Raw genomic sequence first — 15,780 nt, forward strand, 5'->3', positions numbered from 1 at the left:
TGATAGGCTGGTTCTTCGGCAGAAATCTGTCCACTCTGATTCCAAAATTCACCTGAAACGGAGTATTAATCTTCTGCCTTCTCTTTCCAGCGATATTGACTTAGTGGTGTTTGGAAAATGGGAGACTTTGCCACTGTGGACCCTGGAAGAAGCACTTCGAAAGCACAACGTGGCCGATAAAGGTTCAGTGAAGGTTTTAGATAAAGCAACTGTAAGTCAATTTTGTGTATGTGCGTGGTTTTTTTTTTGTTTTTTTTTTTGGTGCCTGTAGTATGTGGGTGGTTCAAGTCAGATTGGTCAATTCCTGTGGAGCTTCTACTTTGCAAATAACAGACTTGCAAGGGACCTTAGAGGTCTTCTAGTCCAGCCCCCTGCTCAAGCGGGAGACCCTATACTATTTCAGACAAATGGCTGTCCAATCTCTTCTTAAAAACCTCCAGTGTTGGAGCATTCACAACTTCTGGAGGCAGGCTGTTCCACTGGTTAATTGTTCTAACTGTCAGGAAGTTTCTCCTTAGTTCTAGGTTGCTTTTCTCCTTGGTTCGTTTCCATCCATTGCTTCTTATTCTGCCTTCAGGTGCTTTGGAGAATAGCTTGACCCTCCCTCTTCTTTGTGGTAGCCCCTCAACTATTGGAACAAACCTATCATATCACCCCTCGTTCTTCTCTTCGTTAAAGTAGACATACCTAATTCCAGCAACCGTTCCTTATATGTTCTAGCCTCCAGTCCCCTGATCATCTTTGTTGCTATTCTCTGCACTCTTTCTAGAGTCTCAACATCTTTTTTATATAGTGGTGACCAAAACTGGATTCAACGTTCCAAGTGTGGTCTTACCAAAGCATTATAATATAAATCATTTTAAAAATGCCTTTGTGTTGGTGTTTCTCATGCACTGCCTGTTGTGTCTGACAGAGCAAGCAGGATCATTTGAAAGCATTTGAGCATTGCGCATTTATTTCAATGGCGCAAATTACATCAGTAAATACGGATAAAGCAAGCACCCATTCTTTCTGCTAAATTAAAGTTTTAACTCTTTTTATTTTTATTTTGGAAACATCACTTTTTTTTCATTGGGAAAAGAATAGTTAAGTTCCACAATGTTTTGTTTTCCCTTATTATCTACTCATGTATAAAAGCCGATGTTTTGAGTTTGGAATTGTATCTCGATTCTCTCAGCTTCGTGTTAATGGTCTCTGTGCAACAGATGGAGCACTATGTTTAAATTTGTAATTCAGTCCAAAGTGTTAGTTGTATAAAAGTATGTATGCATATACATAAAAGTCAGCTGAATTTTCAAATTGGCTCATGATGCAAAATTCTATTCATTATTCTGAACTGATTTGTTAGTTCAGCTAGAAGAGCTGATTCAGTCAAATTGTCCTCAAATCAAAGCTTTGGATCTAAGCTTTGCAAGCAGAGGTCAAATCCCTGAATTCTGTTTGGTTTAATTTTAAAGGTGTTCTGTACCGAACTAAGACCAATTCTTTTATCGGAAAACCTTTTTTTTTTAAAGACAAAGATGCTGTTTTCTCTTTCTTCAGGTTCCTATCATTAAACTAACAGACTCCTATACTGAAGTCAAAGTGGATATCAGCTTTAATGTACAAAATGGGGTAAAGGCTGCCTATCTCATCAGAGATTTTATTAAGGTCAGTTGATGAGGAATGTAAACTTTGTTCCCCCTTTCTTATAAAATGATCACACTGTAATTGAAAGCAACAACAGAGGTGGACGTGTTTTTGAGAATGCCTTCTCTTCCTGCGAGTCTCACTTTTTAAAAATTTAATCGGGTTTCTATTCTCGAGTGGGAAAGTCCACAAGGAATGCTAAATTTTACCTTTGCGCTCAGCTGAATGATCAAAATGTAATCCCAGCAAAATCTTAAGTTCTCCCTTCCTCTCTTCCCTGACTTCCCCCAAAAATTTGGGGGGGGGGGAAGTAAAATATGGATGGTGTAGGCCAGGGGTCTTCCAACTTGGCCCTTCTATGACTTGTGGACTTCAAGTCCCAGAATTCCTCAGCCAGGCATGCTAGCTGAGGAATTCTGGGAGCTGAAGTCCACAAGTCATCAAAGGGCCAAGTTGGAAGACCCCTGGTCTAGACATTCTCTAGTCTGCTAAAGACATTTGACTCATTTAGTGAATTTGTAAACAAACCATTAGCAACTTGTTTGCTTTCACAGTGACAACATAGACTTTCTTTCAGGTCACACCGGCTAGTTAAGCTCATAACATAACTGCTAATTTGTAACTTAAAATACTTGTACAACTCCTTGTAGAACAGGCCTTTAGGGCAGTGTGGAAAAAGAGTGAGCTTGACATTTTGCACAGTCTCCTTTCAATTTGTAATCTCTCTGGCTAAGCAATACAATATTGTCTATGTCTATGGAGATTCTCAGTCATCCAAGTCATAGTTGTCTCAAAGATGCGCTTTTTCAAGAGGCAACAGGGTTTCCCTTCTCATCCAAGAAGCTTCTTCAGCTCTTGGGGAACGGAAGGATTTATACTCCTTGCAGACAGCTGGTCATTTGTATTCTTTTAGAGAGTCATTGAGGCCACTTGGAGGTTTATCTATGTCCTCAGGGTCACCTGAGTGGTGCAAATGGGTGTGGAGCCTTCTTGGAACTGTTGAAAGGGCTGTGTTGTAGACAGGAGATAGATGATGCCGTATCTCTCCCCCTCTGTTGAGAGAGGGCTGTTCAGTTTTGATGGCCTCTTTGATCTCTCTTTCAAACCAGCTGTCTGCAAGAAAAACAACCAAGCTCAGAGACCACCAAGGACCTCACAGTGGAGATGGTTGAACCAAGGGGTCACCTTTCGGAGCCCCAAGATGCTAAATCAGGCTCCTGCAATATGCATAGAGGAAAAGAAAAACATCAGAGGCTGTTTGCCTGTCTTCTCGCAAAGGGCACGTTGAAAATTTCAGAGAGGGGAAAATAATAATAATTCAGAGCACACGCCTCTAGCAATGCTTGTCATTTTTCATCCTATCCACTAGAGAGCACAACGCTTTTAAAATTAGAATTTGGGATTCTCCCCCCCCCCCATGAAACGTCTGCAAGAAAACAACACAAGCTCAGCGAGGCACCGAGGACCCCACCTGTCAACCCTGTGCTACAAATATTCTCTTTTATTTCCCCCCCCTTCCTGTTCCCCGAAAATTATATTTCCATATCCAAACTGTGTTTCAGTTTTAAAGGCAAGCGAAGTTTGGCCTTCAGTGCTGCATACCGATTGTTTTAATCTTGGCAGTAACTTTTTGTTCCTGGAGCTGCAGGTCAATTATTAGAATTATCAGGATTTTATGGCAGAAGGGCGGATAACATTTGATGATTCAACCTGTATACAGATAGATATGTCAAAGAAAAACTTTTCAATGAAGTTGCCCTGTCTTATCTAATCTGTAGTTACTCTGCTCTGAATTCCATCGAATTCTGGGAGTTGAAGTCCGCCCATCTTAGTGGGGCCGAGGTTGAGAAACACTGTTCTAACTGGACATCACCCAAGAAGTAAAAAATTTAATTTCCATCTTTAATTTCCATTTTTCTTTTTTCCAGAAATATCCTGTATTGCCATATCTAGTTTTAGTGTTGAAACAGTTCTTATTGCAAAGGGACCTCAATGAAGTATTCACAGGTGGAATTGGATCTTACAGTCTTTTTTTAATGGCTGTCAGCTTCCTCCAAGTAAGTTAAAATTCTTTTCTGATGGTTCATGAATATGTGTCCTAATTGTTGCATATCCCTTACTGCTCATAATGGTTGTTGTTGTTGTTAGTTGCGAAGTCGTGTCCGACCCATCGTGACCCTATGGACAATGTTCCTCCAGGCCTTCCTGTCCTCTACCATCTTCTGGAGTCCATTTAAGCTCACACCTACTGCTTCAGTGACTCCATCCAGCCACCTCATTCTCTGTCGTCCCCTTCTTCTATTGCCCTCAATCTTTCCCAGCATTAGGCTCTTCTCCAGTGAGTCCTTCCTTCTCATTCAATTTTTTAAAAAAAAAATCAGTTGGAGGAGAAAGGCGCGTTGGATATGTTTACTTTCTTGAGTTATTTGTTAAAATAATAAAGGCAGGAAATAAAGAAATAACAAAAGTGTACCATGATGTGTAAATCTCCAGTGATGGAGTGCCTATAATTTTTGGGGGGTAAGCTGTTGCACTGGTCGATTGTCCTCGCTGTCAGGAAGTTTCTCCTTAATTCCAGGTTGCTTCTCTCCTTGATCGGTTTCCAACTGTTGTTTCTCGTCCTGCCCTCTGGTGCTTTGGTGAACAACCTGGCCCCCTCTGCCTTGTGGCATCCCCTCAGATGCCCCTATTTCTTCTTTTCTTTAGACTAGTCAAACCCAAGTCACGCAGCCATTCTTCGTATGCTTTTTGAATGGGATGGTCCAGAAAATTGAAGTTGGGTTTTCTCAACCGCTTTTGCTTGTTTCCAACAGCTACATCCCAGGGGGGATGCCTGCACCCCAAATGCCAATTACGGCGTCCTTTTAATAGAATTTTTTGAACTATACGGCCGTCATTTCAACTACCTGAAAACAGGGATCCGAATCAAGGATGGGGGTTCCTACGTAGCCAAGGATGAAGTTCAGAAGAATATGCTAGATGGTTATAGACCATCAATGTTGTATATTGAAGATCCACTGCAACCAGGTATTGGGGTTTTGCATTAGATTAAGAGAGGTTTTTGACGTACAGCGTGGAAGCCAGTGAAAATATTTCATTCCTGATTCCGTCTTTCCCCAATATTTTTCTTGTGGCTTGATTTATTCAGGATTGACTAATATGTCTGCCTGATTTGGAACATACAGCCAGTTTAGTAGACTTAAATATTATGTTGTAAGCCGCCCAGAGTCGTTGAGTATGAGATGGGCAGCAAATAAATTTCATACTAAAATAAAATAATAAAACAAAATCGGATTACATGTGAGAGAAGGGCCTGGGTCTCTATTCCTGTAGCTCTTTGCTGCTGTCTAGTCATTGCCTGGAGTTTTGTAGCGCTGATCTGCTGCCTCTACTTGAATGAGAAAGCTTATTTGGAAAAAGGTGATCTGCTAGAGATCAGGCTTCTGAACCCGGATACATTTTTAAATATTTTTGCCAGCACTTTGAATCCCAAAGCCTGATGAATAATTGGAAGCCACAGGAGAATCTCCTGATCCCAAAGACAGGCCCAATGAATAATCTGACTATAACAGAGCCTTGGTGGAGCAGTGGGCTAATGCCTCCTTAAGTAACACCAGCTGCCTGCAATTAGTGCAGGTTCGAGACCCACCAGGCTCAAGGTTGACTCAGCCTTCCATCCTTCCGAGGTAGGTAAAATGAGGACCCAGATTGTTGGGGACAATTAAGCTGACTTTGTAATAATGCCGCTTGGGGTGTGTGTGAAAGCCCTAATAAGCAGGCATATACATAGAATGAAGGCTACTGCTAAGCTTGTAAGCCGCCCTGAATCTTCGGAGAAGGGCGGGATATAAATGGAATTAAAATAAAAAAATAAATAAAACATTCTTCTACAGTTGAAATTTTCAAACCATCTCCTGGAGAGCACCGAAAGCCACCCAAATGAGATTTGCCAAGGCATCTCCTGCGTTTTATAATTATACTCGACTCTTAGAAAGTTGGATCTCTGGCACTGCTAGGTCTGGATTACCTGTTGAATTAGCCCTGCCCTTCCCAGTTGGAACCCCAGATGGTGATTGGCTACAGAACATGTTCTACCAGCCAACATCGCCAGTGGCCCAGGATGCTGGGAGTTGCTGTCAGCAACTTCTAGAGGAGTCCTTTGGGTAACTATAAAATGATCGATCGTGTGACAGATCCATTTAAACAACTGTCACAGGCTCCATTATGTTAGGTCAAAGACTATCTCCAACTAGAGCCATATGACTGTAGCTTTGTTTCTAATTTGAAAGAATAGCAGAAATGGTTAGAGGCAGGGGTCAACTTGGCCCTTTGATGACTTGCGGACTTCAACTCCCAGAATTCCTCATCCAGGCACGCTGGCTGAGGAATTCTGGGAGTTGAAGTCCGCAAGTCATTAAAAAGGGCCAAGTTTGAAGACCCCTGGTTAAAGGCTTCTGAACAAGGCTATGAAATAGCCACACTTAGGATGGTTATAATAGGATTTTTCCCCCTGTTTCTAACTTCTGACTACTTTTTTCCTAACTGCTGTTTTTTTCTATTGTTCTTTTTTTTAAAAAAAAAGGCAATGATGTTGGAAGAAGTTCTTACGGTGCCATGCAAGTTAAGCAGGCCTTCGATTATGCCTACGTTGTTCTGAGCCACGCAGTCTCACCAATAGCTAAATGTTATCCCAATAACGAAAGCGAAAGGTAAACAAAGATTTGGTGTTTCAGCCAGAGGAATTGCTGATCTCTTTCTTTTCCCCCCCAACCTTCCAATCCAGTATGTATATAAATATATATATATACAAAAATTTTTATCTTTAAATGTTGCAGTATATTAGGAAGAATTATCCGGGTTACGCAGGAAGTGGTGACCTACAGAGAGTGGATATCCAAGCAGTGGGGGATACAGAATAATGCCGAGACGTCATGCAATGGTAAGAGACTTTAGAAGTTCGTGCAGCAATATTGCAAAGAGTCCTTGAGATACAACTAACGCAGCTTGCCTGTGACGGTTGTAAAGCAGGTTGGTCACATAAGTGACCCACAATGGCACAACGTTTTTGGCAGTGGTTGTTAAGCAAACCCTGCTTTGCCAAAAAAACAGAAATACTTGGTTGTTTTGTTTTGCAAAACCATTGCAAAAACATGTTCCCATGACTGTGGGATCCTGCAGACGGCTATAAATGGGCCTGGGGTTTGCCGGGCACCCTAAGTACGGTGACGGGATAGCTCAACCGTCAGAACTTCAGATCTGGGATTAGTAGAGTTAGCCCTTGACTTACACCTGGTTGCTTAGCGAACATTTGAAGTTCCAATTGACCCCCACATAGGTCAGTTGGAACTTCCGATGTTTGCAGAGTAACTTTCAGGTACTTAATTGAGTCTGCAATTGAAAGGCTCACAGTTTTGATTTTTAAAACCAGCCTCAGATCGACATAAAGAACCAGAGAATAACAACAGCTAAATCTGCACAAAGGTTTGCCTGGCATTAACCTTATGCTGAGAAGTAGCAAAATAATTCTGTAATAATATAAGAGGAATCAGAAGCCATTGGCCTATTGCTAAGTTATTCCAAATATTCTAACCAGCATTAAGCTGGATTGGGCAGCAGGAGATTGAGAAAACAGCTGGATCCCGAATGGTTCAAGCAATTAAGCATTAAAATTGAATTTATGGACCTATTTGGAAATGGCTCCACTAGGCAAGCCACTTCTGAAGCAATGCTTCACTGCATGAAAATAAACTCAAGAAACTATTTCTTTTATTAAGCTTTAGCATTGTTTTCCTCCAAAGGAAGATTTTTTTTAAAAAAAAGTTACACTCTACCAGACTTTGTTGGGCTGGAAATATATACTTGGATGGAAGAATAGTGATGTCAATTCCTTAGAATTCATGGATCCAGAAAATCACAGTTTGAAATAATTTATGACAGCCATTTAGATAGATAGAGTACTTCTGAGTAAACAAAGCACAAATAAGCAAAAGCCAGATGTTTGCAGGCAGGTTTATAGGTTTGCCCAGAAGGCTAAATTCTTCACGTAGGAGGAAAAAAGAATGCAAAGTTCAAAGATAATTTTTCATTAACCGAGAAACCCAGATACCTTTCCGCATAGCTGGATATTTATGGAGAAGAGTTGCTGATTTAAACAGCACACGTCAAGGCAAATAACTTTCAGCAGAGTCTGGCCATTCTTAGACTGTGTTACAAAACATCCTCATTAAGCTGAGTTTGCAAAACACCCTCTTTACGTTGAGTGGACAAATTGGTTTCCTAAAAACTTCATTTCTGTTCCACTTGCCTAACGGGAATTCCTTAAATGGCGCTGAGCAGAAAATTCTGCTAATTCTTTGGAGAACTGAAAAAGTTTTGCTTTAAATAGGCCACCATTTTTCCCCCCTCTGGAAACTTAAAAAAATAATAATAATAATAATTAACACATTCTGAATTATTTCCCTTCTGCCTTGCCTGCTTTCCAGTTTTTCCAGTATTTTAAACTTTTCCATTGGCTTTCCTTATCTCTGTTCATATTGTCGCCAGATTTGTTGTGTAATAAATACAGCATGAAATGGGGAAGGGAAACTGTAAAAAAAGAATCAAGGTAAACTTTATCCATTATCTGGGTACCTTCCTGTGACTCTGAGAAATATTTATTTGATTTATCGGAAAATCACTTCCAAGGAAATAGCAATATCGGTAGTCCTTGACTTACGCCACAGTGGAGACCGGAAAAATTGTGTTGCGGTTGCTAAGTGAGGAATCCTATGACCATAGCCAATTTTATGACTGATTACGCTGTGGACATTAAGTGAACCACCATGGCTGTTAAGTGAGACATCATCTGACTGCAATTTGGCTGCCACTTTCCCCATTGACTGCTGGAAGCTGGCTGGGAAAGTTGCAAATGGTGATCTCGTGACCGCGGGATGCTGGGACCTTGACAAACGTGTGACAGTTGCTGAGGGCCTGATGAAGGGGCCACAGGGTCTTTGCAGCGGTCGTAAGTGTGAGGACCCTGTCACAAGTCTCTTTTTTTCCCCACAGCCCCTTTGTAACTTCGAATAGCCGGTAAATAAATGGTTGTAAATCAAGGACCTACTATCATTCTAATCCAACAATATTTGGGGACGTGGTGTGCCTGGCTGCAGAAATAACTTCATTTCTCAAAGTCATTTTATCATGATAACAAAACCGATTGCGAAACGGTGCTCATTCTCCTTTCCTCTTTGGTACCAGGTAACGGAGTGGCATTAATAGTGGATAATCAACAGCTGGACAAATATAACAACAACCTTTCCGAAGAGAATCAGTCCCTAGGAAAACCGAGAAGTAAAACTTCAGAGACCCCATGCAAACATTCATCAAATTCTTCATCGGGTCCCTTCTCATCATCCTCATCCACCCTCTCCAGCTCCAGCGACGTAGTAAGTATCACGTCCTGATCCAATTCAGATGGAATTACTGTACCGTTGCCTCTAAATGCCTGAGGACAAGGATTCTCAGACTTGCAACTTTTAAGACTTCGACTCTCAGCACTCCGGCTGAGGAATTCTGGGACTTGAAGTCCACACGTCTTAAGAATTGCCCCAGGTTGAGAAACATTGGGTAGGTCTAGTTCAGGGGTCGGCAACCTGAAAAAGCAAAAGAGCCACTGGGAACCGGTTCCATCACAGATAAAAAAAAGTGGGAGCCGTGCGTGTGCATCCATGCACGCTGATGCGCATAAAACAATGTTTTTGCGCAACTTTTTTGCGCATGCGTGGATACACACGCGCGGTTCCACTTTTTTTTATGTGGACGCACCTGCATGCCAGTGGCAATGGGTCTCTGTGGTGACGGGCGCTGGGTTGCGGTGCCGCCTTCAGCCCGGGCGTCGCCGGAGCCACCCCCGAGACCTCCAAACTGCCGCCCGAACACCAGCAGGTCTCGACACGGGTGTTCGGGCGGAGCTGCGCGCGCACCTCTCCAAACTTTTGGAGAGGTGTTCGGGCGGAGGTGTGAGAGAGGTGCGTGCGCACCGGGCGACGGAGCCGCAGGAGACGGCTCAAAGAGCCGCATGTGGCTCCGGAGCCGCGGGTTGCCGACCCATAGTCTACTTTAATGAAGAGAAGGAATAGGGGTGACATGATAGCAGTGTTCCAATATCTCAGGGGCTGCCCCCCAAAAGAAGAGGGAGTCAAACTATTCTCCAAAGAGCCTGACGCCAAGACAAGAAGCAACAGATGGAAACTAACCAAAGAGAGAAGCAACCTAGAACTAAGGAGAAATTTCCTGACAGTTAAAACTATTAACCAGTGGAACAACCTGCCTCCAGAGGTGGTGAATGCTCCAACACTGGAAGCTTTTAAGAAGAGATTGGACAGCCATTTGTCTGAAATGGTATAGGGTTTCCTGCCTGAACAGGGGGTTGGACTAGATGACCTCCAAGGTCCCTTCCAACATTATTATTATTATTATTATTATTATTATTATTATTATTATTATTATTATTATTATTATTATTATGATTATGATTATGATTATGATTATGATTATTATCTGCTTAAAATAAAACACAAGGCCTCCTTAGCGAATTGGAAAAATCCCCAGCAGATGAGGAAAAGGCAATCCAGAACCCGCCCTTGATAGGGCTGCAAATTTTGGAATTCTATCCAGAAAACCCTGTTGCATTGTTTAGCCCTGCAATTGTCTAGTAGCAAACATATGAAGATTATGAAATATAATTTAGAAGCATTCCTGAGCTATAAAGTTGGTCTGTCTGTCAGAACAGAAGGGAGTAAGTATCCATCCACTTAAATATAGCCTCCACTTAGTGGCCCTTTAGTGATCATTCAGAGTTATGAGGATGCTCCCCCAAGAGTTACTTATGACCCCGTTCTGGAGTTCCGAGGGTTGCACAAAACACACACGAGAGAGACACACAACAGTCACATGTCCTCATGGTGGATACTTGGCAACCACCTCACCTGTATTTCCGGTCACGTGATGCGATTTACATTGATATATTGATTTGCTTAATGACCGTCACGTTTGCTTAATGACCGCCGCCAAAAAGAAGAAGAAAAAGAGTAAAATCAGGCGAATTCACTTGAGTGCTTCAACTTACGACCATCGTGACTTAACGATGGAAATTGCAGGACATTCCATTAAAGTCGTAGCTCAAGGGGTACCTGTGTTTTGACAGATTTCTCGTATTTGCATGTAGTTTTCTGAAGGCGCTGCAACGGGCGGAGTCATCCTTCCGCTCCTTTCTCCACAGGAGTCAGACGGCACCCCGTGCAAAACCTCAAAGCAGCTGGGCTACTGCCAGACTTCGGCAAACAGACTGGCGTCTCAGGAGATCTCCCTCGGGTCCTCTCAGCTGAGCGGCAGAACGCCAAATGGCCAAACCCTGAACGCATCCAATGTGACAAATAAGTCCCAGGTCGGTATAGCCCTAAGCTCCATCTTGGTTCCCCTCAAAATGTCTGAAGCCCAGGCGGGGCTGGGATTCTCTCTCCGTCCTAGAAGTAGGCTAAGAGCGGCCGAGACACGAGAATATTGCACTTAAAACACAGCTTGGGATACCTGAAGTCTGGGAATAATGGCCACCCCCTTGGCAATAAGTAGAACTGCAGGACCGAGCATTGGTCATGTCGCTCTTTTAACGTAAATTCATTAGGTTAGGGTTTTTTTAAAAAAAATCCCACCCTTATTACTTTATAAGCATCTCAAGGTGGTGAACATACCCAGTGCTCTTCCTCCTCCCCAAGACAGCCTTGTGAGATAAGAGTCATTTTGCAGTATATACGTTTAATTAAGTAAGTCAGTGGAGCTGAAAGAGAGTGGTGGTCACCCAGCCAACTTTCATGCCTAAGGCAGGGCTAGAACTCACCATCTCCTGGCGATAGGTCCAAAGTCACCCAGTCAGCTTTCAGGCCTAAAGTGGGACTAGAATTCCCAGTCTCCTGGCAATTGGTCCAAAGTCAACCAGCCAGCTTTCATGCCTAAGGCAGGGCTAGAACTCACCATCTCCTGGCAATCGGTCCAAAGTCAACCAGCCAGCTTTCACGCCTAAAGTGGGACTAGAATTCCCAGTCTCCTGGTGCTTGGCCCAGAATCAACCAGCCAGCTTTCATGCCTAAGGCAGGGCTAGAACTCACCGTCTCCTGGCGATTGGTCCAAAGTCACCCAGTCAGCTTTCAGGCCTAAAGTGGGACTAGAATTCCCAGTCTCTTGGCGATTGGTCCAAAGTCAACCAGCCAGCTTTCATGCCTAAGGCAGGGCTAGAACTCACCGTCTCCCAGTTTCTAGCTAGTGCCTTCCCTACTAGATCCAACCGGCCCCCTTACATTATTTTATCCTCTTGTTGTGGACCAGCTGCTGATCTTCACCTTTTCTTTCTTCTCTTCTCTTCTATCCCACAGCACGGATCCATGAGGCTCTTCCGCACTTCTTCCAACAAAAGCATCCAAGGTCCAGGAAATTCCAGCCACGGTACCTTGGTGACGAACAAACAGTACCAGGGCACTAAGCCACAACAATTTTACCACGGGAAAAAAAGGAAACACAAGAGGGACGCTGTGCTTTCAGACTTATGTAGATAGTTTTCCTATCTTTGACGGTTGGACTTGTTCCCCTGTGTGCAATCCTCTCATGCTACGAGAAGAACTTGGACAAAATGGCTTCCAAGGTCCCGTCTGGAGTCTCGGAGACTGTTGGAACGTTGATTAGCAACGCATTTTAGGTTTTTTTGTTTTTTTTTCCAGCTCGCCACGAAAAACCGATCATGAAGACTGAATAACTGCAAAAAAAAACAAAACAAACAAAAAAATTAAAATAAAATAAAATAAAAAATAAAACATGGGTGGGAGGGAGGAGGAAGAGGAGAAGGCTGCTTATCCAATAAGTCATATGCTACAACAGGGTTGTTTAGATATAAAAAGCTTGAATGTAAAATAATTAATATCCCGTCAGCTTCAGAGCTGACTTCTAGGGATAGATTACTGTGTATTTAAAGGTTTGGTAATTAACTAAAATAAAAACAAAGGATTTTTTTTTAAACAACAAAACAAAACCTGGGGGAATACGTAATTCGAGGGCAACCCAAACTTCGAAAACAGTAAATTCTCATATGGTAATTTTAAAATTATTTTTTGCAAACATCTGCCATTTTGTTGTGTATGTATAGATGACCATATAGCAAATTTGACATTTGTAATAGTGGATTTGTTAATACTTTTTACATAACATTACCGTTTAAATTGTAGAAAAAAAATTCTTTTCCTTTTTCTCCCCCTCCCCCCCCCTCAGCGATTCATTTAATTGAAAACAACATCAACAAAAGAACGGAAAGCTGAATTGTCACCTGAACAACGGACAAATGTAGTGAACGACACAGCTCATCGTTGTGATGCTTTTCCTTTTAGCATTGAAATAATTTAATAGCACATTGACCTGTGGGCATAAGTTGTTTCTCTGAAGGAAAAAGGAAAAAAAAAAGATTGATGCCAGGGCAAATGCTTGTTTATAAAATATACAAATACATTCTGTTGTCAACTCTCATCTTGTATTCCACTCTGGGAAAGAAAGAAAAAAAAACAAACTTTTCACAAACTTTTTTTTTTTTTTAAAGTGCCATCATCACTCAGGCGATGGGATATTCCAGGTTAGACTTAATGGGAAAGGATTGATTGTTTGCTTTCAAATTAGGAAACCAAGTTACTTTATTAAAGGAAGGGGTATGCGTCGCTGCATTAAGGAAAAAACGAACGTGTTGATCTCTGTATTTTCAAGTCTTCCTTGTAAATCCATCTGGTGTGTTTCCACATGCCTCGGGGCTGCAATTTTCATTACGCTTATGCTGGCTGAGTGCAATGAGAGTTGTAAAAAAAATGTTGTTTGAAAAGCACCAGATTGGAGAAGGATAGCGTAATTCTAATGCTGTTGTTTTTGTTTTTTTTTGCATGCTTTTATCCTGGATTTATTTTTATTATTTTTTTTAAAGAAAAAATTCCCTTCTCTTGCAGCTTTATAGCTCTTCCTTTAAAAAAAAGCAAGGAGAATTGTTAATGCAAATGGTTGAACTGTTGTGTTCTTTTCTCTTTTAAGAAAAACCTGAATGTTACCTCATTCCCTTTTCAGAGACTTTTTAATCCACCCTTAAGAGAAAATTAAACAGTCTTCAATAACGGGACGGCATCGGTAATGCTGTCTAAAGAAGCACCAAGCCGTGTTTATTCTTCCTGAAATTCTCCCACTTCCTAAGACTAGCTAGCTCAGCCAGGCCTTGGATTTGAAGACAGAATTGAAATTCGTGCTGTGAATGCAGAATGGATGGGGTTGAATTGCAGTCACTTGCTTTATCTGGGGGGGGGGGAACAGACAAAGGAGCACTTTAATGGATAGAATGTAAAAGTGACGTTTACTGTAACTTTTTATTTTATTTTATTTTAAAGAGGAAAGCGTGTTATTCCGAATGTAAGATTATTGGGTGTATGCGATCTGGAGAATGAAGACAAACCTTTTTTTGAAGAGAACATACTGACTTTTAGATGTTTCTTTTGTAAATTGCAGACCAACCTGAACTTGGCACTGGTAGTGTGCAAGAGCTTTTTAAGTGAATAATAACTATAATAATGCAACACGACCAAAAACTGTCATGACTGAAAAATTAATAAAATAACGCTAGACGATAAAGCATTTTGACTTCAAAAGGGGAGGGGAAGACAAAATTCAAATATAATCATCTAAAACCTTAGGCATTTTTTAAAAATTTTGTTAAAAAGTGTTAATTTTACAGAGTTACTAGTTAATGTTTTGTTCCAATCATTTTTTTAAAACCCAAATGCCTTTCGTTAACTAGAATTTGTTACAAGGATTCACATTATGCATTATCAGAGTATTTATTTGGAGTTAAAAATATGTTTTATAACTGTAAGCCTACCCTTACTCTGTTTTGGGAACAAAATTCTAAATTATTTTAATCCAGTATTATTATTATTTGCTGCCATTTTAAAAATGCTGTTACAAATGTAATACACCAGTCTGTATTACTGCACCAGACTAAAGGTTTTTATTCACTTTTTCAGAAAAATCACCCTCTTTGTTGGAAACAAGTGTCCTGTCAGGTTGCAGAGATTGGTGTTCCAATAAGCATGTGATTATTTTAATGTGGTGGTAGCAGGAAGATAATCTTGATTCCATTGGGAATCTTAGGTTTGTCTCAATTTATGGTTTTCATAAATTTTAATGGAAAAATAGCTTTTCCTGGATTGCTCAAGTTTCATTTTGTAAACGGTATCTTTCTAACAACAACAAGAAGAAAAAAGCATGAAGGGAAAAAAAATGAGGAATTTTACTTGCCTCAACTAACCAGCATTGGTATTCATGAAACACATGTATATCTAGCAAATCTTTTATTTAAACCGAACAGTTGAACTGTTCGTCTTTTTTTTCAATCCGAAGTTTTTAAAAAAAATCACTTTCAATACCTTTTAATTTTTGCCTGCTCATTTATCTTGTACACTTCATCTCTGTATTTCGACTCAAATCTAATTCTTTTTTTTGAGTTTCAATACTTTTTTGTGAAAAATTTTGTGAAATATATATAAAAATAAATGTTTCAACAACGTTTTATCATTCATGGCATCTATTTTCTGTTTTAAGGCATGTGATTTTTTTTGTTGTTGTTCACCACTTTTTATTTTACCAACCAGCTCTCCAAAATGGCCAAGTTAGCCACTTAACAGATGTTTGGATGTTAAATAACAGATTTTCCCATCTCAAAATCCCTGCTGATGAGAAACAATCCACTGAGCAAAGATGTCCTAAGGGGACCTCAAAAGTATATGTGTCCCATGTGTGGTGCAGTGTGTGTTGTCTTTATTGGTAATTGGAGATGAAATGAGAAACATGTTCCTGCTCCAGGTTTGAGACAAGGAAGCACCCTCAAAATGGCTGTGGAGTCCTTGGTGGTTCTCTGAGCTTAGAGCTTTTCTGGCAAACGTTACATTACCAAACTAGGTGGTAATATCAGTGCCAACACTGATGATGTTACCTAGTTTGGTAATGAAACATCTGCAAGAAAGCCAACAAGGCCAGACAGCACCAAGGACCCCACACAGTTCAACCCTGAGCTACAAATATTCTATCTGTAATGGTTGGCTT

The 15,780-nt window shown here is 41.0% G+C and overlaps 1 protein-coding gene across 4 annotated transcripts in view; it reads left to right on the forward strand.

Moving 5' to 3' along the window:
- The window catches only part of TENT4B (terminal nucleotidyltransferase 4B), a 34,650-nt gene extending 19,403 nt beyond the window's left edge, over positions 1-15,247 (forward strand). The window contains exons 4-13 of one of the 4 annotated variants that reach the window (XM_083370199.1): positions 91-211; positions 1,543-1,650; positions 3,558-3,686; positions 4,443-4,656; positions 6,212-6,338; positions 6,465-6,568; positions 8,869-9,056; positions 10,838-11,056; positions 12,039-12,210; positions 12,925-15,247. In XM_083370199.1, the coding sequence (XP_083226325.1) occupies positions 91-211; positions 1,543-1,650; positions 3,558-3,686; positions 4,443-4,656; positions 6,212-6,338; positions 6,465-6,568; positions 8,869-9,056; positions 10,838-11,056; positions 12,039-12,210; positions 12,925-12,971 (1,429 nt within the window). In that variant the 3' untranslated portion in view covers positions 12,972-15,247. Of the gene's footprint in view, positions 1-90; positions 212-1,542; positions 1,651-3,557; positions 3,687-4,442; positions 4,657-6,211; positions 6,339-6,464; positions 6,569-8,868; positions 9,057-10,837; positions 11,057-12,038 lie in introns of all 4 variants that reach the window. The other 3 variants (XM_083370201.1, XM_083370200.1, XM_083370202.1) reach the window with 3 other exon arrangements.
- Positions 15,248-15,780: the final 533 nt, after the last annotated feature.

The sequence above is a fragment of the Vipera ursinii genome (genome assembly GCF_947247035.1).
Source record: "Vipera ursinii genome assembly, chromosome: 10".
NCBI lineage: Eukaryota > Metazoa > Chordata > Lepidosauria > Squamata > Viperidae > Vipera > Vipera ursinii.